Source organism: Jaculus jaculus, chromosome 15 (assembly GCF_020740685.1).
Source record: "Jaculus jaculus isolate mJacJac1 chromosome 15, mJacJac1.mat.Y.cur, whole genome shotgun sequence".
NCBI lineage: Eukaryota > Metazoa > Chordata > Mammalia > Rodentia > Dipodidae > Jaculus > Jaculus jaculus.
Window position 1 is genome coordinate 47,895,959 of NC_059116.1, and position 25,863 is coordinate 47,921,821.

Below are 25,863 nucleotides of genomic sequence, written 5' to 3' on the forward strand. Positions count from 1 at the left end.
GGAGGTGGAAGAGGAGGAAATGATGGAGATGGAGGAGTTAGGTAGAGGTGGGGGAGGAAGTGGAGGAGGCAATGGAGGTGGAAGGAGAAATGGTGATGTTGGAGGAGGTAGAAATGGAAGAGGAGGTAGTGGAGAAGGAGGAAAAGATACAGTGCAGAGTGCTCTCTTCTGTAATGCCAGCACCTGGAAAGTGAGCAGTAATTCTGGGAACAGCTTTTGATATTATAACTCAAAAGAATGAGATGAGCAATGACAGGAAGGCCCTTGAGTCTACTCTTTCCAGCATCTGATAGCTATCTCAATTTCAATGACATCAGCTTTTTTATACCCTGCATGTGAATGTAGTCAATCATACATAAGAACACACACAAAGGGACTAGAAGTCAGTGCCTAGAAAAAACCCATGTATCCTTAGTTGATTTTTTTGAGGCTGACCTGGAATTCACTATATAGTCTCAGGGTGGCCTTGAACTCACACTGATTCTCCTGAGTGCTGGGATTAAAGGTGTGTATCATCACACATGGTTTCAGTTGATTTTGTGTAAGAATGTATATTGTAAGAAAGGCAATCTTTTTAATAAATCATGTTGTGAATTCTGGGTAATATAAGTAGAAGAATGATACTACATCTCTGATGAAGTCACCTTCTCCTGCCCAGGACAAAGCACCCAACCAGAAGCAGCTGGTGGGAGGAAAGGGTTATTTCAGGCTTATAGTTTTGAGGTGTAGCTCCATCATGATGGAGAAAACATGGCCTAGCAGAGGATATACACCATATATTGTCACATTAGCTGAGAGGCAGTACCAAGTATGAGTGAACTAGCTAACACCCAGTAGGGCTGAACTAATAAACCTCAAGGTCTGCCACTAGTGACATACATTTTCCAATAAAGCTCTACCTCCCCCAAATTCTACCAGCCTTTTGAGTTATAAAAATTAACTCAAAATTTATTAGAGACTTACATGTAATACTTGAAACAATGAAAATGCTAAGGGAAGCATAGGGTAAGTACTATAGATATTGGAATGAGCAATGATTATTTTCCCCACCACAGCAGCAAGAATATATGAAATCAAAACAAAAGTAGGCCTATACCATTACATCACACTAAGAAGCTTCTGCATAGAAAGGAGGCAATTACAGTCAACTTCCAGAATAAAAGAAACCATTGGAAAATTATACATCTGACACAGATTAATATCCAGACTGGAGCAAATACAACAACAAAATATTTCAATATTACAAACTAAAAACACTAACAAGAACCACACAATATACATTAAGTTGAAATGTCACAAAAAACATACAAATGGCCATCAGGTATAGGAAAGAAAAAAGAAAGAGGAGGAAGGGAGAAAGGAGGCTAGTACCTCAGTTTCTTTGTCAACTCTTGACAATTACCTTCCTTATCCTTTCTGATTCTCATATGTAGGTATTTCTTAAGATTACAACTAAATTTCTCTTTTCTCTCAGATATTAACACTCTTAAGTGCAAACCCCTAACACTTATGGCTCTTGCATCTAAATATGTAACTTCAACATCTCTGAGGATATTTAGATACAAATTTTTAGTCATCTACTACATAGCTTTAGCAAGAAATCCTATTTGCAGAATAATTACACTGTTAGAAATGTTAGCAACTTTGGTACTAGTCCACCATAACACTCATTTACAGACAAGGAAACTAAGACACATAATGTTAGGGTCAAAGCTTCATGGCTAGCTACTAAAAACCTAGCATTTTGACCCTTATTACAATGACCTTTAACATCAAATTTTATCACAAAATAAACTTTCTCCTGATATTTGTACTGTAGTCACCCAGTCCAAAGCCTGAGACCTAATATTTTAACCCTTTCATAATCTAGCCTAATATAGTAATTCATCCTTTAGCTTACTCCCCCTTACTTTCCTGGTTAAAAAGAAACGTATCTGTTACTGGTTCTCACACACTGTATGATTGATTCTCCTTTACTCAAGAATCCCTGCAAATTCTTTCCCTTGGGAAAGGAGAGAGAAGGTAGTTCCCTATCCCTGACTTATCAAAATTCTCCCTTATCTTTCAGAATATATCTAAAATTGTACTTCCAGATATTTTTTCTTTGTATTTCTTACATAATAGTGGATTCCTTCTATACCTAGGAAAATTTACTGCCCCCCCCCCAATACACACATTGTACAGCTGGGGATCCAGCCCAAAGCTTCAAGTATTCTAGGTAAACGGTATACCACTGACCTATATTCCTAGCTCCTACTGATTTATATTAAATAGTAGGCATTTAACAAAGAGTTTTGTTGAATTGCTCAGTATTATATAAAGTACAAAAATGGTGAGACTTTACAAATGAATTACAAAACTATACATTTATAAAGCTAACCATTGCAAAAAAAAAAAACCCAAAAAACAAAATAAAAAACTAGAGTACCAATAAACAATCAGAGTTATGTGCGAGTTTTTAAGCTATTACCATCTTTCATGTGGTAATTACTCCAATGGCTGGCTCAGCTGTGCCCTACCATTTGCTCTTATTTGTCATTAAGGCCTCGTATATTATTTATTTTCATTCTATACCATTTATGCAGGAAGGCAGCAATGTAAGCTCCCTTGCCTGTGATTCTTCCCACAGATAATAGAAAATAAATTGCAATTAGATTTTGGTAATTGTATATAATTAACTCAAAATGAGCTGTTAATTATAAAAAAATATGTTTTTCACTTTCTCATTATCTCATTTATTTTAGTTCCAAAATCTTAATGCCTCACTTGAGTCAGTTTGATATTCTAAATACATGGAGTACTTTTAATACCAGGATAATTTAAATTTCTAAATAAACACAAATTAGCTTAAAATTGAATTTTATCAAGGGACTTTTCCTGTTAAAGTCAAAGAGCTTGCAAGGTAGAAAGAAGGTCATTCTCTTAACAATCCTTCACTCAGTCTTCTATAAGCAGCAGCATTCCAGCATCAGTAACTTTATCCAGGCTCTAGGTGGTGAGGATTCTCTTCTGACCCAGCTCTGCTTCTTTCAGGGTAAGTTGAGGTAACATCATTTTTATCACCAAGTGAATCAAGAAAGATTTATTATCTTTTCCTCTTTTTAAAAAACATTTTATTTTTATTTATTTATTTCACAGACAGAAAGAGAGAGAATGGGTGCACCCATTCCAGCCACTGCAAATGAACTCCAGATGAGTACACCCCCTTGTGCATATGGCTAACATGGGTCCTGGGGAATCGAACCTGTTCCTTGGGCTTTGCAGGCAAACACCTTAAATGCTGAGCCATCCCTCCAGCCCATCTTTCCTCTTTTAATCTCACAAAATATTTAATGATTTAAGGGCTACTCAGTGAGCATTCTTGGCTTTCCACTGACTGGCAGACTGCTGGAGCAGTTGTCAAGGCTTCTTCAGATTCTTACAATTAGCATCGTTATTTTAGTTATTCTAAACCTTGTATTTATATCTGTGCCCACAACACCTGACAGAAACAACTGAAGTTTTCTGTTGGTTCAAAGTTTCAGTCTATCATGTTAGGAAAATGAAGGCAAGGTGAAGTAGCTCAGTTTATGGTGGTGGAAATGTGTGCAGACGCTGTTCATATCATAGAGTACCAGGGATCAGAGAGTACAGCAAAAACTAGAGGCCAGGTAGAATTTCCAAAGATCCCACCACCCAGAAGTGACCTACTTCTGCTAAGGTTCCATAACCTCTCAAAATAGTGCTGGGGGAACAAGTATTCAAAGCATGAACCTGTGGGGGACATTTCAGATTCAAATCCTAGCAATGGTCTATTGTACTTTACAATTATGAATTATATCAAAATATCCTATAAAAACCCATGACTGCAATTTAATCTAGGTGCATTTATCCTAAAAATGTACTAGAATAAAGAACATATGCTATGCATACTATATTTTAGTATGTAACAATAAAGAATATGAAATAACTTGCATGTTCAGCAACTGACAACATATTAGATAAATTATGCTACCTGCATAAACCAGGGACAATTATATATTAATACATAATGAGGGAGCATTTGCAATAGTTTTCTATTGATGCTACAATATATCACCATAAATTAATTGGCTTAAATAGTACAATTTTACTGCTTTACAGTCCCATAAGTCAGAAGTCTAGTATGGTCTCCTTGAGCTAAATGGGGTCAGGTGTCAACATGACTTCCTTGCCAGAAGCCCTGGGGAGAAATCGTTTCCTTCCTATTTGGGTTGTTGGCAGATTTTGATTCTTTATAGTCAAGAGGACTGAAGCCCTGGTTGTCTATCAGATGAGACTGCTCTGTCCCCTTGCATTCCTTAGCCATTACTTTCCTTCTTTTCTCTTCAAAGACAGCAATGGTAGGGTGAGTTACTGTCACATTTAATACCCCTTATCCTCCTTCCTTTCCAGGTGTCTTACCTAGCGAGGAAAGGCTTTTCCCTTTTGTGGTCCTCTCATTCAAATAATCTAGAGTAATATCCACAATTCACATTGGTCTGGTCATATCTGCCTAATCTCTTTGCTATGTAGGATGCTACATTCAGAGGTTCCAGGGATTAAGAGCATGAAAATCTCTGTGGGAGAATTATTCTGCTTATTACACCTTTGTATTTAAAAATCTGGTCATCATTACTCACTATGCAAAAAAACCCACAAATGGTTCCATTTGATCTCAAGTGTACACAGTGTATGTGCAAAGGAAGGTTTAGGAGTATGCACACCATGGATCTAACAGCTAGTTCAAGACAGTTAGGCTAGGGATATATACAGAATGAAAGGAAGACTGCTGCTCCTTGATATACCTTCCTTTACTTTCACTTTTCATAAGAGAATGACTTTTTTTTTTGTTGTTTCTTTGTTTTTGAGGTAGAGTTTCACTCCTCATGGCAATCCTATCTCTGCCTCCCAAGTGCTGGGATAAAAGGCATTTGCCACTACACCTGGCTTATTTTTAAGATATATGTTTACTTTAAAATTTTCAAGTTTAATTAAAATATTTTAAGATGGATTATGAAGGAGAAGGTATGCTATATACATATGACATATGTTGATAATTAAGATATAGAAGTTATATAAAAGATTACCTCTAAATGATGAGATTATGGGTCATTTTATTTTCTTATTTTGGCTTGCCAGCACTTTATGCTTTCTTATACCACAAGAAAGAAAGTAAATAAGATACAAGTATGAAGGGTTGGAGAGATGGCTCAACAGTTAAGGTGCTTGCCTGTGAAGCCTTAAGGACCCAGGTTCAATTCTCCAGTACCCACGTAAGCCAGATGCGCAAGGTGGCGCATATATCTGGAGTTTGTTTGCGGTGGCTGGAATTCCTAGTGTGCCCATTCTGTCTCTCATCTCCTTTTTTCTCCCCCCCTGTCTCATAAGTAAATAATAAATAAATAAAATATTTCAAAATAGATACAGGTGTGAATTACATTAATAAGAAAAATGTTTTAAATTTAAAAAAATATAATAAGAAGTTCTTACAAAAGAGGAATAGTGCCCTTACATTAACAAGTCATGAAATGAAAATTCTACACAGAAGCACAAAGAAATAATGAATACACAGAAAAATACTCATCTGATTTGAATATTAGGAAGATGCTCATTATAATGGGATTATATCTTTCCATTTATTAAATTGCCAAATGTTAATTATTCAAATCAACACTGGAGAGCCAATTTACATGGCTGACTGAAAACATACCTCAGTTCCCTTCTGAAACTGCTCCAAAATAATAGCAAAAGACTAAGAAAGACATAAATACATTATACTTCAGAAAAGAAGAGATGACAGATAAGAGATGTCACAAATTTTGGAAGCCTGGCAAGAAGACATGAGTTGAAACTCAATTAGCTCACTAGAAAACAAAAATCAAAACTGCTAGCTGGTGAAGGAAGAGGTAAGATGAAACATGCCACAGGACTGCTAAGAGGCTCAGGGAAGACAGAATATGGAGCACCACTGGCTCAGTGTTCGTAGTAGGAAAAAGCCAAGATGCCCTCCAGTCTCTTTTGCCACCTGGTGGTAAAATCTGTGGATTTACCTCCAGAGAGATGAAAGACCATGACTGACTTAGGGACCTGAGACACTGGGGAAGGCAGAAACCCAGTTATGGGGGCAGGGAGGGAATGGTGACCGCCCTCTTTTGCCTTCCTTCACTGGGTCCTCCACATTGGTTGCTGTTACTTTGGATCTTTAATGTTCCCTAAAAGCCTACACGCTCACAGGTGGGCAACCTATGGAACTATGGGAAGAATCTTTGGGAGGGAGGTTTGACTTAGGAAAAAGATATTGGGACCTTGGCCCCATCCACTCTCCCACTTTGCTCCCTGGCAACCATGAGGTGAGTATCTTTATTCTGCCACATGCTCCCCACCATGCTGTCCTGCTCTACTTCACCACATTTTGACATAGGTATATTAAGGACAGAAGAACTAGCAATTATGGGCTATATTACAGAGGGGGAGCATGGAGAGACTAGAGGGAACTAGAAAGGGATGGAAGTAAGAGGAAGGGGAGAAAAGGAGAGAGAAAACAGGTATCTGTGAGCCTTGTCACTTCCATAGCAGACAGTCAACACTCAACAACCATACAAGTCTGTAACTCAGAAGTATGGATGTAAGTACGAGAGGGAACAGATGAAAGTGGTGACATCCATAATAGTCAAAGCTGCTTACTGAGGGACATTAACCATACAGTGAAACAGAACTTTCCATCATGTGTTGCTCACCAAAGAAGCACCAGACATGACATGGCTGCGCAAGAGCTAGGAGATGGAGATCACAACAACCAAGAAGAAGCAGGGTCAACAGGAAGGCAAGAGTGGTTTTACAGTGAGAACCTTAGCCTCCTCCAACTCCACATATGGGGGACAAAGGAAGAGAATATAAGCATGTATCCTGACCCCCAACACCAGGGCTATCCCAGTGGCCTTAGGCCCTAGGCAGGTATTGGTGAACCAAGCTTCTGGGCCCTCTGTGGAGCCGGGGGACCTTTCTCTGCCTCCGGCCTGAGTCCTCACTGGTGAACTCAGATTCCTCCATGCGCCTCCCTCAAGGGCCCAAAACCTCTAAGCTTGAGGATGCCCTGATACTAGGCCAGCCATGTTGACCAAGGTTTCAGATATGCCCCTAGGGCATTAAATTTCAGACCACACCCTGAATGAGGTTGGTACACATGGCATCAGGTTGAAGGTTGGCCCAAGATGGTTGTAACACCACTGTGGATCCAGCCTCCAAACTATCCCCTGTGAGGATAGTCTCTAAGCCTACCCAATACCAGCTCAGAATTTGCTCAAGCTGCACAACCTTAGGATGCAGACCTACTCCATGCTTAGTCATAAACCCTAGCCTTAGATACCAGGCCTGACCAGGAGTAATCCCTACTCTCTAGACTGGCCCCTGTGTCTTAGAATTTGAATTAACTACTTGCTATCACAAAAAAAAAATTCAACACTGTTTAGAAGGACATGATTATATTTCAGACTCATCTTCAATGTGCACAATCTATAACTACTGGACACCCAAAGAAGCAAGAAAACATGAGCATCACGCAGATCAATGTAAATCATGGTTTGGCACCATGGAATGCAGTATGGAGGCATCTAACAAAGCTAAAAGCTGAATCATCAAATGACCCAGCTATCCCACTCCTGGGCATTTACCCAGAGGATGTGATAACTTACCACAGAGATTCTGGCATATCCATGTTCAGTGCTGCTCTATTCACAATAGCTATAGCCAGGATATGGAATTAACCTAAATGTCCATGAACTGAAGACTGGATAATGAAAATGTGAGATACCTATCTACCTATCTGTCTGTCTATCTGTCTGTATATGTATATAATGAAACCTTAATTATAAAGAAAAAAGAAGTTATGAAATTCACAGGAAAATGGATGGAGCTGGAAAAGATTATACCAGGTAAAGTAATCCAGGCTCATAAAGATAAAAGTTGCATGTTTTCTACCATGTCCTAATTTTTAATGCTTGTATATAAAGAAATAAGGGGCTGTGAGAGGGAGTATACAATATGGATTGAGATAGGAGTCCATGAGAGGGGAACAAGGTGATAGGAAGGAAGGAAGGCAAAAGGACTATGGTAATATGAGAGTGAAAGGGAGGTTATGGGGAAAGGCCTGGGGAGAGGAGGGAAGAAGGATGGGGAGCAAGAAGGGTAACACAAACAAAAACAATTTTTGTTCAAAAATGTCATAAGGAAATCCAATATGCTATTTAAAAAAATAAAAACTTAATGAAAGTCCAGAAACCCAAGAAGACCCACATGTTAGAATACCTAAGTCCCACATTGCTTCCTTATCCAAAACTGAGAAAAATCACTACAGAGTTTTAACAATAGATGAAGTAACAGAAGAACAGATGAGCTTGAACACAGATCAGCAGGAATTATTTAATATGAATAAAGAGAAAAAAATTTTATTGAAGCAACATTTTTTTAGCTATTTGTATATAAACAACACAAGTTGGTACCATCCTTTCCCTCCTCCATGCCCCTTTTCTGAAGAGGCCTTCTTTGTTGGGGATGCAGATCAACGCCTTGGGGATTGTGGGTCATGCATTATGGTGGGGGAGGGGGGGTGGGGAGGCAAAGTCTCTGTGCAAAATGTCCCAACTTGTGGCTCTAACAATCTTTCTACCTCCTCTTCTGTAAAATTCCCTGAGTCATGCCATAGGGATACTTTTAAAAACTAATGGCCCCAAATTCTTAAAATTTCATAAAAAGGGAATTGTTAAAAATAACTTTGGGGGCCTAAAATGACTTAACTTTTATATAATATAATCTGATAGTATGAGTTAATTAGATTCACAGATAGTTTAATATCATTTACAGGACTTTATACTAAGGAGTCAGGTATAGGTATAAAATTGAATTTAGCAAAATGTTCTTCAATATTTAATTTATAATAACAAATTTTTATATTACCCACCAATAGACTAGCCTCAGACTACATATTCCAGGTCAGCTTGGGCTACAGTGAGACCCTACCTCAAAAAACAAAAAGAGGGCTGGAGAGATGGCTTAGCGGTTAAGCACTTGCCTGTGAAGCCTAAGGACCCCGGTTCGAGGCTCGGTTCCCCAGGTCCCACGTTAGCCAGATGCACAAGGGGGCGCACGCGTCTGGAGTTCGTTTGCAGAGGCTGGAAGCCCTGGCGCGCCCATTCTCTCTCTCTCCCTCTATCTGTCTTTCTCTCTGTGTCTGTCACTCCCAAATAAATAAATAAATAAATTAAAAAAAAAAGACAAATCAAAACAACAAAGTGCTAAATGAGATCAGAAAATACAATGAAAAAATAAATACTATTCTATGTAAGCATAATCCCTATTACTAGCATAGAATACACAATTTTGCAAAGAAAAAAATCAAAAGGCTTAAAGGACTATCTCTGAGAGCTAGGATTATGAATATTTTTTGCTTTTCTCTTCACACTTTTTGTATTTTTCAAAATTTTCTAATAAGTCTATATTCATACAGTCATAAGTGGTCATGAATGGCAATGACATCTGGGCAAGGTAGTGCATGTTGTAAGCTCAGTCCTTGGGAAATGGGGACAATGAGGATCAGGATGTCAAGGGCAGCCTTGGCTACACAGTGCATTCCATACAGCTTTAGCTATTTAAGAGTGCTTCAAACAACTCCCTCATTCATCAGTCATATTCCAAATACCTGTAATTTTGTATTCTTGCCTCCCCACCAGCCCTCAGATTTACCTTGGTCCACAGTCACTTCCACTTATATCCAGATTGAGCTCTCCAGGTTTAGAAAACTCTTTGTCAGTGACCAACTCTCTTGACTTAAATATAGCTTGAGTTCGTAACCTGTAAAAGTAAGTTCAGAGAATTTCTAATCACGAGGAACCTTACAGGCTGAAGAGTAATCTCTAGAAAACCATATTGTTCCAACTAGACCTCAGCAATTATTTTCATAATAATCCTCAATCTGTTAAAAGTAATGGGTGGGCTGGTGGTATCTCAGCTGTAGTGTGTGTGCTTAGCATGCATGAAGACCTGGGTGTACATGACTACACATGTGCATGCATGCATGTGCGCGCGCACACACACACACACACACACACACACACACACACACACACATACACACACAGTGTGATTCCTAACTACACATAAGCACAAGCCAATTTACAGGACTCTCTGTACCTTTCTTTCCAGGAGGGAGCAGGAAGACCGAGTTAGAACAGACTTTAAATCAGAAACAGACGCTTCAGGAGCACTGTAAGTCTACTCTCTAGAAACAGAAAGCTTCCTTGCTTTCATGTCCAAACAAGTGTATTTTGCTCACTGTGTGACTAACTTTTCATTCCTGTGATCAAGCACAAAGAAAACGCATGTTGGGACTTATTTTGGTGTCGGAGGCTTCATTATGCAGAACTGCTGTGGGTCTGACATGAGGTAGAAGGGCATGGCAGAGGAAAACTGCTTCCCCCATGGAAGCCTGGAAACAGTGACAGGAAGAGACCTGGGACAAGAAACACCCTTCCAAGATATATGTCCAGGGACCTACTCCCAAGGCTCCCCTCCTAGTTTCTAACACCTCCAAATTATGAATTCATGAGTAGATTTAATGGATTAGACACACTGATGTAGTCACCATGGGATTAATTAGTAGATTAGGTCAGTGACCTCATGATCCATTAATTTCCCACAAGCTCCTCACTTCTGAATATTGCACTGGTGACCATGACTTCAACACACAAACATATGTGGGGAACACCTCATATCTAAACCATAAAAATCACTGTGGCCTAAATGGAGATTCTGCGGCTCTAAGTATTACTGACCACGTAGAACAAGCACATGAAGGTGTCTAACTTCTCATATTGGCATTTCAAAGAACTGGAGCCCAGTGACCAATGTATTTTCTTTGGAGAACAAATAAAGAATTGGAATGCATGTTCCAAGGGTAACTAGCCTAGCACTTGTATGCACTGAGGAGTGAGGGTACAGAAGACTTAGTAAAAATATCATCTATCTGGAATATGTATGTCAGTCACAGCTTTTTGGAAATGTTCTCTGCTCATCTGTTCAAGTATGTTCTTTATGAAATCAAATCACAGATAGGTAAGAGCCCATTAACACAGTATTTATCACTGTCAAAAAGACATTCTTCTGTCATTAACTATGCACAGTGACATACAAAGAGACAGAGCATATAGTTTAATATCTGGTACTGACACAAGCAGTTAGGTAAATTCAGGTGTAAAATATGAAGCTCAGGCAATTATGAAAGCTGAGTGAAAAATACTAGCAATAAGAGCAGTCAGAGCATCTCTGTAACCACAATACAGACACTAGTGCTGGTGACAGCAGGTGGTATGACGTGTGTCTCACACTTAGCACTGTACTGCTCCTTACACAGCCCAGGAAGTAATCACTTTCACAAGATGCACTGACTGATGTTTTACGTGAGGCAGGCACTAAACTTAATAAAGGTGACATGTTTGTAAGTGGTTGATCAAGAGGGTGTATTTTTCATACTCAGGTAGAGAGTAAATATACGTGTAGGAGACAAAAGCAAACACTTGGCCTTGATTTAACTCATGACCCAGGAACTACTTTTCTCCAAAAGGAATTTAAGTTGACTCTTGGCACTACCAAAAATAGTATTTTGGATAAATTATCTTTGTTCATTTTGGAAATATGTGTATTTGTGTAAATGAATGTGTGTGCACGTGTATGTGTGCAGCACATAAGGCCAAAGGAAGTGATCCTCTTCTATTTCTTTTCTACCTTATTTTGCAGAGACAGAATTTCTCTCTGAATGTGGAGTTTGCTTTTTTTTTTTTTTTTTTTGGCTAGACTGGCTGACTCACTTGCCTTCAGCATAGGTGTTAAAGGTATACATGACCATGTTTGGCTGGAAATAAAACCCTTTGAAAAGCACTTACTGATTATTACATAATATCAAGGTGGCAGAATTTAAGAAAATGCTAATGTCATTCCAAATTTATTCTAACAAGCTTATACCCAAATTCTGAACTCCTTCAACAACTCAATACTACTTATTTGGTATTCAATCATAAGTTGCCTTCCCAGTATTTTTCCTGAGTATTCTAAGCATCATAAACAATGCCTTGTGCACAGCAAATAACTAATTGACTATTTTAATTTCAGTCAGATTCTTTTTTTAAATAAAATTTTTGTTTATTTATTTATATTTGAGAGCAACAGACAGAGAGAGAAAGAGACAGAGAGGCAGAGAGAAAGGGAGAGGGAGAGAGAGAGAGAGAGAGGGAGAGGGAGAAAATGGGTGCACCATGCCTCCAGCCACTGCAAACGAGCTCCAGATGCATGCACCCCCTTGTGCATCTGGCTAATGTGGGTCCTGGGGAATCGAGCCTTGAACTAGGGTCCTTAGACATCACAGGCAATCGCTTAACCACTAAGCCATGTCTCCAGCCCTTCAGTCAGATTCTTGACCATTTAAATTACAAATTCAGTAATGATATATCCAAGTTCACAATCTGTATAAATTAGAGTAAGAGACTATGCAAGAGACTGGGTCTTGTTCACTTGCGTATTGCTCCCATGCAGTTTTGGACAGAGTAGTGGGTTAATCAATGTTTGCTAAAATAAGGAGAGTTAAGCTAAATTCTGGATCTTTGTTACAATCAAATAATATGGTGCTGATTTTGTATGTATTCAATAACAAGAGCTAGGTGAGAAGGAAACCAGACCTAAAATTCAAAGTAGTGAGATTTTAACTGTCATCATGAACAGGTGGGTGGAGATAAATGGAAGTGGAGCACATGAATTTAAATCAGAGGACATGGTATGGCTCAAGAAAGATATATAAAAAGAATATTGGACAGAGCTGCATGGGGACAAAGTTGCCTCCAGAAAACAAGTGTCTTAGGAAAAGTGGGGTAAATGGGCAAGGAGGTAATTACAAGTTATAAAAAGCTCTCTATATAACATTGACTACATATAATCCAGTAAGAAATTTTTATGGGTTTTTAAAATTCAGAAGTGGCTCAGTAAAGGCAGTGTCTTAGGATGGTTCATCCATGATATTCTTGAGATATAATACTAATGTGCAGAATTTCTGATAACTCATAAGTGATAAAATTACATAAACCTAAAAAGTAGGTCAGAGAGTAGGGCAACTTTCAGTCTAGAAATATGAATTGTGATACTGATTAAGTGGATATATTTAGGCTCCTACTTCTGAGTTGTGCCAGCTAACTGTGGTGGATCAGCCTACTGCTATGGTAGACAAAGCCCTCCAATTAAAAGATGTCTTAAGTTTGGTATAGTGGCACAGCACTGTACAATCCAGCTCTCAAAAGACTAAGTCCAGAGGAAATACTAGCTTTGGGCTATTCTGGGCTATGTAGGTAGAATCTGTCCTAAGAAGCCAAAAACTAGTATGGAGCTTCTGCTAATCTTGGCATCTCAATTTTTATTTATTTATTTATTTTCAATCTTTTAAAACTTCTTTATTGGAGAGAATTTTTATTTTATCCTCACAGCTATAAAGTCCAAAGGAAATGACAGAACTGTGATGGCCAAGACCCACAGTGTAACAGACTCAATAGAGTCACAAAGATCTTTGTTAGGTGCTTGAGCTACCAGAATCCAGTGTGTTTGACAGATACTCAGTATCACCATGGTGATCAGTTCTACAGATGGTCAGTATCACCAGGGTGATCAGTTCTACAGAAGATCCTATTACCAAGGTGATTAGTTATACAGATGGCCAGGACATTGCCTAATGGTTTACATAAGCTTACTTCACAAAGCCTACTCAGAAAGAATGTGCCTCAAAGTGAAACATTGGGGTTTCCAAAGAAAGCAAATAACACCTCCCAACAGTAATAGTCATCTATCCAAGAGACTGCATTAAAGCCAGCTGATAACCACTGTCAAAGAGGGGAACTGAACCCTGGAAACAAATGTAGTCAACTTCAAAAGAAAATCAGGGTAAAGAGACAGGCCCACGAGGTAGTTCATCTTGATTCTGGCTAGTTTTCCACATGGTATAACATTTTAGAATTTAAAAATGTAACAAATTTCAAAAGGAAATTATTAGCCAGGCTTGGCACATTCAGGAGCCAGAGGTAGGAGGATCACTGTGAGTTCGAGGCCACCCTGTGACTATACAGTGAATTCTAGGTCAGCCTGAGCTAGAGTGAAACCCTACCTTGGGAAACAAAACAAAGCAAAGCAAAGCAAAACAAAACAAAACAAGGAAAAGGAAATTATTACCATACCTATACTATGGACCTTCCTGGGTAATTTTGTTTTGTGAAATATTTTTGTCAAATCAAAAGTAATCAGCTAGGGCTGGAAAGATGGCTCAGTGGTTAAGGTACTTGTTTGCAAAGCCTAACATCCTGGGTTAGATTCCTTGGACTCATGTAAAGCCAGATGCACAAAGTGGCTTGTGTATATGGAGTTTATTTGCAGTGCCTGAAGGTCAGGTGTGCCCATTCTCTCTGTCAGTCTCTCTACTATTTCTCTGTATTTGCAAACAGAGAAACAAGTAAAAGCACTTTTTTAAAAAATGCATAAACATTAACTATAAGAAATGTAACTTGCATGTGTGACTGCATGAATGAAGCTGGAAGAAAACTAGAAGCTCCTTGGCTATGGGGCACTTTTATAGTTATGTGCTTTTTATACCTGCTCATACCTCTAGAGAATTCTAGTTCAGGGACAGGAAGACATGGATGCAATTCTCCTGTTCTTGGACAGGTAGAAGTCCTGGATGTCAGACTTGAAGACTTTAATAGGTAAGTAGAAAAAAGCATACTGGGCCCAGAGTAAGATGTGCATTATGGCCTTTTTTTTTTTTTGTCTGATATGAACCCCTTGAATACTAGAGAAGTTGGTGATCTACAAACTTCCAAGGCATGAGGGGAAAATCCTCCTCTGGTCAAATGTAATAGGATGGCTGATGGCCTCAGTTCCATTTTCTATTGGTTTGAGGAGGGCATCCAACCACTCTGACACAGCAGTATCAGGAAAGGTCTAACAAGGAAGGGCTCAGTAACACCCAGTGCCTCAGACCACAAATTCAAAATGTCCAGGATATAGCTGGACATCACTTATCATGTTACAAATGAAGAAAACCTCAACATGGATGAGAAAAGCCATAAGAAGCCAAGAACAAGAGGGCACAACTGTTGGAATTGTCTAATAAGAATTTTAAAGAGCCGGGCGTGGTGGTGCACACCTTTAATCCCAGCACTTGGGAGGCAGAGGTAGGAGGATCACCGTGAGTTCGAGGCCACCCTGAGACTACATAGTGAATTCCAGGTCAGCCTGAGCTAGAGTGAGACTCTATCTCGAAAAAAAAAAAAAAAAAAAAGAATTTTTAAAGCAGAGAGAATAAATAAAAATACTTCAGAGAAAAGTTCAGAATGCTTGAAATAAACTGAAAATCTCTGAAAAAAAAAAAAAAACAACAACAGATAGCATAAACACTAGGTAGAAATGCTGCTGGGAAAAATACCCAAGGTAAGTGAAAAATTCAATCAGCAAAAATCACCAGAAGAAAACGTCAGTGGATTAACAACACACTGAAGAAGCTACAGGGGAATCAGAACCCTGACTAATGCACAGGAGAGCTTAGACAATCTGAACAAGTGGAAAAGAGCTCAACCACCACCCATGATCAGGTTTCAGGGATAATAAAAGATTTTATAAAGTCCCAAGCAAGGGGCATGGGGCTCAACAAGTAGAAAAAGCAACCAAAATCTCCCTTAAAATCTGGCCATTTTTGTGGTGAGAAAATAGCACTGCATTTTTACTGTGGTGGTGATTTCACAGATCTATATATGTAATAACATGGCAACATAAAACTACACACACTGGACACATGCTAATTTACTTGTTTTGATATGGTATTATGGTCTTGCCACACTTAACCAATAGAGGATTCTTATTAAAGGATAGTGGAACCTCTCTATAGCACTTTTACAACTACCTATGGGCCTATAATTTTTTTTAAATTTTTTGTTTATTTTATTTATTTGAGAGTGACAGACACACAGAGAGAAACAGGGAGGGAGGGAGGGAGGGAGGGAGGGATGGAGAGAGAGAGAATGGGCGAGCCAGGGCTTCCAGCCACTGCAAGCGGGCTTCTGGCTAACATGGGGCCTGGGGAATGGAGCCTTGAGCCGGGGTCCTTACGCTTCACAGGCAAGTGCTTAACTGCTAAGCCATCTCTCCAGCCCTGGGCCTATAATTATTTAAAAATAAAGTTTCAAAAATGATTCTAGCAGGGCATATTGATGCATGCATTTAATCCTAGCACTTAGGAAGCAGAGGCAGGAGGATTATTGTGAGTTTGAAGTCAGCCTGGGACTACAGAGTAAGTTCATGGTCAGCCTGGGCTAGAGTGAGATTCTACCTCAAAAAGCGAAGAAAAAAGGACTCTGAATAAGTATATTTTTATCATAGTTTATAAACATATAATAGTTACTCAAAAACTGTATTTCCTGAGCTAGAATGATAAAGGCAACAATATAAATTTCATTATCTCTATGCAGCCTTATGTGAATATACTAATGTTTTCTCAATATATGAGACCTATTCTAAGATTATTTATTTTCCCTAATAAACTGTGTCTTCTTCAAAGTAAAGACTACAGCTGGTTCACTTTCTTTGTCTGAGCCACATAAACCTTTTCTTCACATATCATAGGAATTCAACAAATTTTTCTTAAATAAATTTCTCAGAGAGTTGATACTAAGTGTAGGATTATAGTGTGGAATCATGAAAATAAAACAACTGTTCATGCTTTGGTAACACACTTTTTGGAAGAGCCTTCATTTTGACTTACTTTAAAAGCCCCAGGTTTCAACCAGAGAGAACTGTCTGATCATAAAGGGAAGAAAAAAGAGAGAAAAGATCATTTTTGGTGCCAAGAAAAGTAGATATTGCACCGAGGGAAATGTGTCAAGATGGAATTTCACAGACATCAGATTTCAGAGTACCACCTAGGTAACGTCTGTGAGAGAAAGTAAACCCTCCAAAGCAGCAGACAGCACTGTTGTGCTGGTCCACGAGATGAACGCAGAAGGCAGTGGTGACCACGGAAGCAAAGGTAGGAGACAGCAGCACATCCTGAGGAATCTGTAAGTCATTCTTGAGAAGAATGCAGCTCTCACAATTTAGTGTTCTAAATATATCTGTGCTTGATTTAGTAGCAATTTTCTTTTTTATGCATGTGGGAACTTGGGGGTGTGTGTGTGTGACGATGACAAGCTAATGCTTAGAAATGCTATTTATTTTTTTGAGACAGGGTCTTGCATTGGCCTGGAAGTCATCAATTAGGTCAGACTAGCTGGCAAGCAGTGCCCTGGGGATCTTCCTATTTCTACCTCCACAGCACTGGGATTACTGGTATGCCTCACCATGCCTGGCATTTGTATACTGGTTCTTGGGACTCAGGTCTTTGTGCTATTGAGGCAAGCATTTTAGTGACTGCTCCCCAGGACCTAATACTTTTCTTAAATAAATTACAACAACATACTTTATGACTCTGAATGCAAAATCATACCAAATAATATATAGTAGCAAAAGTTTTAGGATCTGTTGTTAAGGGGATAATGATCTGCAGTTGAGGGTATTGGTTGGTGTCAGATCTCTTGCTTAGGATGGACAAAGTCTAGTGTTTGAGACCCAGTACCACTAAAAATAAAAAAAATGAAAGGGAGGAATAGAGAGGTATGGGGGATACCCTCAACATACAATATGTACTACATGAAATGTCCTATGTAACTACCATGTATAATGCATGGGGAATAGACTTGATATATAGTACCTATTGTATGAAATGTCCTGTGTAACAGTATCCTGGGTACTGCCTTGGGGAATATTCTCAACATAACAGTATAACACATATACACGATAAAATTAATAGAAATCATTTCTTGGTCATATAATACATATATTTTTCAATGGAAAACTAAAAACAAAAATAAAAGTTAGTTTATAAGAACTAGTTAGTAACAGGATAAACTTATGACCAGTAAGGATTAAACTAGAGTAGATCCCATGATCAACAGCCGTAAGTGTGGAATGCTGAGATGTCTGCTTCCACACCCTGAGAGCTCAGGTCCCACTTAAGACTCAAGATTCTCTACAAGGACACCAAGTAACAAAGGATACTCTCTCTTTGAAATCCAGCAAAAGTTACTTCTGACTGCTAGAGAAGTAGATAGTCTAAGTTGACATTGTAGGAAACAAGGCAACCTTGCCCAGGCCTTGTAGAGACACAGGAATTATATGTAGTCACGTGGGTTCTGCACGTGGGGCAAGCCCAGGTTAAGAACTGTTGTGGACAGGGCTGGCAAAGGCCAACTATTTGAAACCTGTCTACAGCCTATGGCAGTGCTGTTGGCGAGGTACGCGGGACTCACCAGTTGTAATCCAGCCGAGACTGGTGAAGCTGCTGCTGCTTGAGGAGCAGCTTTGTCTCCTGCTGAGCCAGCTGGTGCTGAAGGCGTTCCTTCTCAATCTCCAGCTCCATTTTCTGAAGCAGGAGCTGCTGCCTCCTATCTTCTGAGAGTTGCTTTTTGACATCTGCCTCACTGGGCAGCAGTGACCCACTGTTGTGCATGAGAGATGCCCAAGAGAGCCCACAGTAACTGCATGACTCAGGATGTGCCTTGGAACACCGGTGGGCCATGTTTAAAGGATGACGGTTCTCCAAAGCACAACCTTCTAGGCAATGCTGTCTAGATGGGGCAGGCTGACGGGGTGGGCATGCCTTCATCCTCATGTCTTCTGGTGCTGCTATCTCTGTTGGGGCTGCATTCACCCGCTTCCTCCCGGGAGATGCAGAAGTGCAGGGTATGGTTTCTGATGGCTCCCTGGCTAACTCTTCTGTGGGCTGATGATGAAGTGCTAATGGATTCAAAGAATTATTCTTGAAATCCACACACGATTCTGCTGCCATGTCCAGGCTAGCAGACCTGGGCCTCAGCTGGCTTTGACAAGATGTCTGTGGTTTGGCCACACTCAAATAGGAACCATCCAGGTCCATATTCGAAGACGGCGGAGTGCTTTTCTTGTTGGTTATCTAAGAGGAAACAAAATGCCACTTGTCAAATAAGAACACAATCAAACAAGTTCTATGTTGCTGCTTTCCAGAAACCAATGATCTATGTTAGCTAAAACCAATCTTTTCTTCTTAAAGATTAAATGACAGCATTCACAGTATTGACATAGCGAACCATATGCTACAAACCCAAATTCATTTTCAAATAACCTACATTTCAGCAAATGTTTACAAAAAGGAGAAAAACAGTATCACTACATGCTGCTTAAGCAAATCTCTAGAGATTTCAGAATTACAAATAATAAAAGTTATATAAAACCAACTTTATGAGGATGTGGATGCATTATATATTTATGTCTAAAACATCTTAGCTTTGAATACTGGTACAAAGAAATCCATACAGGCACCTTAAATATTCTGTGATTCGCCATTAGGTAGAATGAGTTTTAATGAAAAACATTTCACCTTATATTAAATACTTACTATGAAAAATTTGAACAATTTTTATAAATATCTTTGTAAAACACAGATAAAACCAACCACTTTCAACAAAACATAATTGTAACCAAAAGCATTTATTTAGATACAAAACACATTTAATTTTAGCTACAAATATAAGTAATTTTTCAATTAAACTGTTCAAGTTGTTATATTTTTCTAGAATGCAGGCAGAAAGGAAGCAGCTGTAAATTATAGCTAACAGGTACAATACAGTAAGCTCGCCCAACATTTTAGCCGTGAGCGAGTTCTATCAGGCAGAATACAACTTCGTCTGTATCGATGATTCTCAAACTTCAGCAGGTGTTGAAACTACCTGGAGGGCTTGTTATACATGAAACGTTGGCTTCACCCCAGAGTTTCCAACTCTGTCTGGAAGAGAGTCAGGCAATTTGCATTCTAACAAGTTCCCAGGCGAAGCTGGTATTGTTGATCTGGGATCATGCTTTAAAAGCCACTGGTCTATATTATGGCCTATCTCCATCCATCTGACTGTCGACCTTGGCTTTAGAAGACTGAGTTGCTATTAGCTCAGCTCTGAACATCTTTGATTTAGTAGAATGAATAAGTAGGTTTTCTTTATTGAAAGTCCAGGCTTCCAAATGGAAACATTCTAATTTAATGTAAATGCTGAGTGTGTTACAGATGAGCACCATGCTCATGAAGGTGGATACATGGGGTTAACAAAACAGTGATGAAGAAATTAAAATACAGGGCTGGAGAGATGGCTTAGCGGTTAAGCGCTTGCCTGTGAAGCCTAAGGACCCTGGTTTGAGACTCGATTCCCCAGGACCCACATTAGCCAGATGCACAAGGGGGTGCACACATCTGGAGTTCGTTTGCAGTGGCTGGAGGCCCTGGCGTGCCCATTCTGTCTGTCTCTCTGCCTTTCTCTCTCCATCTGTTGCTATCAAATAAATAAATAAAAATAAACAAAATTTTAAAAAAGAAATTAAAATACAGAAGAATCTTAATCAAACTGGGCTGATGGGGGTACAATGATGACAATGAATCCAGCCAAGGCTTAGACTCTTCCAAAGCTAGTCTTCTACTGAAAAAAAAAACCAAAACAACAACAAAATAAAACAACAACAACAAAATAAAACAACAACAACAAAACACTTCCTTTCTACTTGGATGTTAGGAACAGCAGATGAGGCCCACAAAGGACCAGTTACTTAACTATCAAGATGGGTTGCTCTGCATGTTCCATTTCTAGCAGCTGTTGGGTCATTTGGGAAGCCAGAGTATAACCTTTAACACAAAGACTGGAAGGAACAAGTAATCCCACCTCTGGAGGATTTTCAACTTGGACTTTCCTGACAGATTAGAGAAAGGAACAAAGCTAAGTAAACAAGTAAGACCCTTGAAATATCCTCTATACACTTCCACTCACAACTTCCTCTTTCCTCAGGCTTTCCTACAGAGGACATTTATGTGAACTCTCTTACTTTCTTGCCATTTTACATGACTATTCAAGTACAAACAGAAAGCCATCTGCCTACTGACAATATTAACCAAACAAGCAAAAATCCTTCTCAACCTCCATCTTCACTATAAAAACCATCAGCTATCTAGGTCTTCCTTGTTGCAAGTAATTCCATTCTGTATTGAGCAGCTGCTTGTCCTGACACTCAGGTTTGTGTACAAATGCGGAGGCGAGCTAAAGGCATCTTATTCATACCAGTGAACAGCTACCATCTGCCCAGCACAATCATGAGGCACAGATTAATAAGTGACATTTCCATGCTATTAAAACATTACCACCTGAACACTTAATAGGATATGCTAGACCAGTGAATGATAAAACCAACCAATCCAAGATGCACAGGAGAGGCACCACAGAGTGCAGCATGGTATGCCAATGTTTCACTTTGTCATGGGCCACTTCAGTGTATCTGTCATGGTCTCTACCCAGGAGACTGTCAAATAACTCACTCCCAACTGCCCATAGACTCAGCTCAGCCTGATCCACCCTAGCACTGAAACCACCCAAGTCAAAGCTGTTTAAATCCTTCAATTCAATACCAGATCTTCTCTTAGCCCAGTATCTGACATCTGCTTAGACTATGATCAACTTACTCTCTTTGGCTCCTATACAGTTTCCTCCTTTATGACTTTATGCCACCTACATGTAGTTATCTGAAGTATAATATGTGATTTAAGTATGTCACAGATTATTAAGAATGGGCTACAAGAAACATGCAGTTGCCATGGTCACAACTTCAAATGAAACCACTACTATCTGGTGAAGTATTACTTATAAATCTATAAATGTTTAATAAATTCCAGCAATGTGGAAAAACACAAAGATGTTGGTCTATGTTAATGGTGTGACTTGCTCATAACATATCCACTAAAATATTCTTTCACGTTTTATTTGCTCAAGGCTGCAAGGGAAATATGGCTTTCTCTATAGAGTGATTATAATTTGCATGTGAGTTTCCTATTGCTGCTGTAACAAATTTTCACATATCATGTGGTTTAAAACAACATGAATATATTCTGTGACGTTCTGGATGCCAGACATTAGAGATCCAATCTCACTGGGCTGAAGTCAAAGAACCAGCAAAACTTGTTCCTTTGGGAGGCTCTCAGGAAAGACTCCTTTCCATGGCCCTATCCAGCTGCTGGTGTCCATCTGTACTCTGTGCCTCGTGGCTTTCTCCATCTTCCAGTGCAGCATTCGAACTTTTGTTCCATTAGTACATGGCTTTCTTAGCTCTTCCTTCTCTCTCTTACCAGGACCATGTGCATTGCAAGCCCCATCTAAGTCATTCATGATAATTTCCTTACCTTGGGATACTAAACTTGATCACATTTGAACAGTCCTTTGGCTTACAAAGTCCAGCATGCCATGTAAACTGACAGTCACAGGATGTAGGAATTAGGACACAGAGATATTTTCAGGGTATATTATTCAGTCTACCTACAGCTTTTTTTTTTTTTTTTCCGAGGTAGGGTCTTACTCTAGCTCAGGATGACCTGGAATTCACTATGTACTCTCAGGGTGGCCTCGAACTCACAGCAATCCTCCTACCTCTGCCTCCCAAGTGCTGGGATTAAAGGCGTGCGCCACCATGCCTGGCCAACCTACCTACAGCTTTTTACAAGAAGCTAAATCATAAGCCATTGAGGTAGTTAAGACACAGAATGAGTGAATATTGAGATTCCCTAGGAGAAAATAAAAACATCAATTTACAAGAGGTGAAAATGATGAACTAATGGATAAGACAGGTATATAACACCTCATATTTCCCATGAAGCTATTAGCATGATTCTTAAAAGTTTTAGCCAAGCTTCTATAGCAAGGCTAATAGTTTTAACTTAAATGAGCCTGTGTCACATCTGGGAAAATATGTGGTCCTCATCAGAGAACATGCTGTCTTGTACTTCAAGCAGATGACAACTACAGAAAATGTACAAATCCTCAGCAACATTTCTAATAAATCACTTCATAAAAATTTTAAATCTTGCCAGGCATGGTAGCGCATCCCTTAAATCCCAGCATTTGGGAGGCAGAGGTAGGAGGATTGCCATAAGTTCGAGGCCACCATGAGATTTCACAGTGAATTCCAAGTCAGCCTGGGCTAGAGTGAGACCCTACCTCGAGACCCACCTCCCCCAAAATTTAAATCTTATACCTAAAAGGAGACTCTGGTGTACACTAATCTGTTCTGAACTTCTATACTTAATGTCAAAACAAATACTTAATTTTATTATCTGCTACTTTGTACAGTCAATATTTATAGAATTGGTATAATTAAAAAATAACAGCTAAGAAGATCTAGAAACTTATTTCAACTACCTTTTATCATGTATTCTGATAACTATTTTACATAACAGAAAGTATGCATGTATTAATTTTCTATTATTATTTTGTTTCTTAACATTACAAATATATACTTTCAGGTACTTTTAAATTTTCTTTGTGATTTTTTTGAGGTAGGGTCATCTCCAGCCCAGGCTGACCTGGAATTCACTAGGTAGTCTGAGGGTGGCTTCAAACTCATGGCAATCCTCCTACCTCTGCCTCGCAAGTGCTGAGATCAAAGGCATGCACCACCATACATGGTGGCACTTTTTAATTTTAATGCTAATTTACTCACAAATATCAGGTATATGGAATATTTAAAAATATTTTTTGAGTAATTGAACTTTTATGATTATGAGAAGTGGTGCAACTTAATGACTTTGATGACATCCTTCCTCAGAGAAAACACATACTGCTTTACCCACTATGATATGCTCTGTGAAATGCATGTATAATAGCTAGACTTAAAGTTGTTCCTAGGAGCCTCACTCCCTGGCTCCATACACCTCAATCATCCTCACTGAGTGTGGGTTAGGACCTGTGAAATAAAGGAGTATCAATCATGTCCAAGAAGATATGAATATAAGGTTCTAATCAGGTGGCAATGCATAAACAGGGTAAAGGACCCAGGTTGGCTTGATCTGATCATGTGAACCCTTTAAAATATGATCTGATTTTCCATCTGCCAGCTCCCCAAGGACACCGATTCTCCCACTGGCTTTTAAGACATGAATTGCCATATTGCCATGCTGAAGGAGGACCAATGGAGGGGCTCATGTGACCTGGACTTCTCAAAGAGGTAGAGTTTCAGACCAATAGCTAGTAATAAAATGGGCCATGCATCATGTCAGTGCAAAAAAACTCATCTTTACATCAACCATGTAGGCTTGGAGAGAACCCTGAGCTCTACATAAGACTGTATCCATGCTATTACCTGGATGACCACTTTCCGGAGACCCTGAGCAGAGGACAATGCATATGGAAACTAAGATCACTATATTGTTTTAAACTACCAAGTTTGTGGGAACTTGTGAGTGATCTAGAAACAGAAAAGTAATATGTAACATGTTACTTAATTTCCCTGAGCCAAAGTTCTTCACAAACAGAATGGTTAAAAGAGTGTCTATCAAGAAACTGAATAAAGGCCTGGGAATAATAGCCAATTTTCATGGAAACCAGTTGAAAAGGCCCATTCTACAAAAAGCACAAAGTTGGTATTTATTCAAACTACTGTCAAGAACATTTTCTCTCTTTCTTTTTTCACCAATGGTCATGTTCAGTAACAGTAGGTGATTTCTACGCCTTCTAAAATGTGTGAATTTAGAGTTCAGTCACTGCCTTTACTGAGCTAACATGGGGTTTGTAAGTCAGGCAAGGAGCTGAATTCTTGAGATATAGAGATTGATGATAGATGCTGATAGATTGCTTTCTACAAATGATGTCAGTTTCAACATCATTATTTCACTCTGCCTCTTAAGGTTACTGTTCCAGTTAAATGAACTAATTCATACAAACTGCTGACATTCTGCCTAGTACAAAGTTATTAAAAAACATTCCTGGGCTGGAGAGATGGCTTGGCAGTTAGGCACTTGCCTGTGAAGCCTAAGGACCCTGGTTCAAGGCTCAATTCCCCAGGACCTACGTTATCCAGATGCACAAGGGGGTGCACACATCTGGAGTTCGTTTGCAGTGGCTGGAGGCCCTGGCACACCCATTCTCTCTCTCTCTCTACCTCTTTCTCTCTCTGTCACTCTCAAATAAATAAATAAATAAACAACAAAAAATTACTTATTACAATAATTCCTGTTCTTGCCATTGACTTCTCTAGTTCAACAACTTTGAAAGAAGAGCTATATTTGTCTCTGAACAGGCAGAACTTGGACTTGTACATATTAGATTCTCAGTTAGCGTAGGCTGACTATATTGGGTTAGTGGGAAAATTCAAGTACAGTTATGGGCCATAGTCACTAAAGAAAAAAAAATTAGAATCTCAGCACTTGGTAGGCAGAGGCAGAAGGACCATGGGCTCAAGGCCATCCCTTAAGCTATATAGCAAAACCCTGTGTTAACAAAACAAAACAAACAAACAAACAAACAAAAACCAAAATCTCCAAGATTCAAGGGCTGATTCACGTGTTACCAAGCAATAGCAAAAGAAAAAGAAGCAAAAAAAAGGACACCAACATCTTGTAGCTTTAATATAAGAAATTCCGCTGTTTTTTTTTGTTGTTGTTGTTTTTTTGTTTTTTTTTTTTTTGTTTTTTTTCGAGGTAGGGTCTCACTCTAGCCCAGGCTGACCTGGAATTAACTATATAGTCTCAGGGTGGCCTCGAACTCATGGCGATCCTCCTACCTCTGCCTCCCGAGTGCTGGGATTAAAGGCGTGCGCCACCACGCCCGGCTGCAATTCCACTGTTTTATTAGTGGAGTTGAAGACAGATGGGGCCTGGGGAGGCGTGGGAGAACACTGGGTCTGAATGAAACAGATGCACTT

The 25,863-nt window shown here is 39.3% G+C and overlaps 1 protein-coding gene across 4 annotated transcripts in view; it reads right to left on the reverse strand.

Moving 5' to 3' along the window:
* Kiaa1328 (KIAA1328 ortholog) overlaps window positions 1-25,863 on the reverse strand; it is a 290,739-nt gene that overhangs the window by 84,248 nt on the left and 180,628 nt on the right. For 3 of the 4 annotated variants that reach the window (XM_045135153.1, XM_045135155.1, XM_045135157.1), the window contains 2 exons: window positions 18,417-19,078; window positions 9,739-9,846 (listed from right to left, as the gene is read on the reverse strand). In XM_045135153.1, coding sequence (XP_044991088.1) covers window positions 9,739-9,846; window positions 18,417-19,078 — 770 coding nt within the window. The remainder of the gene's footprint in view (window positions 1-9,738; window positions 9,847-18,416; window positions 19,079-25,863) is intronic. The other variant, XM_045135154.1, reaches the window with a different exon arrangement.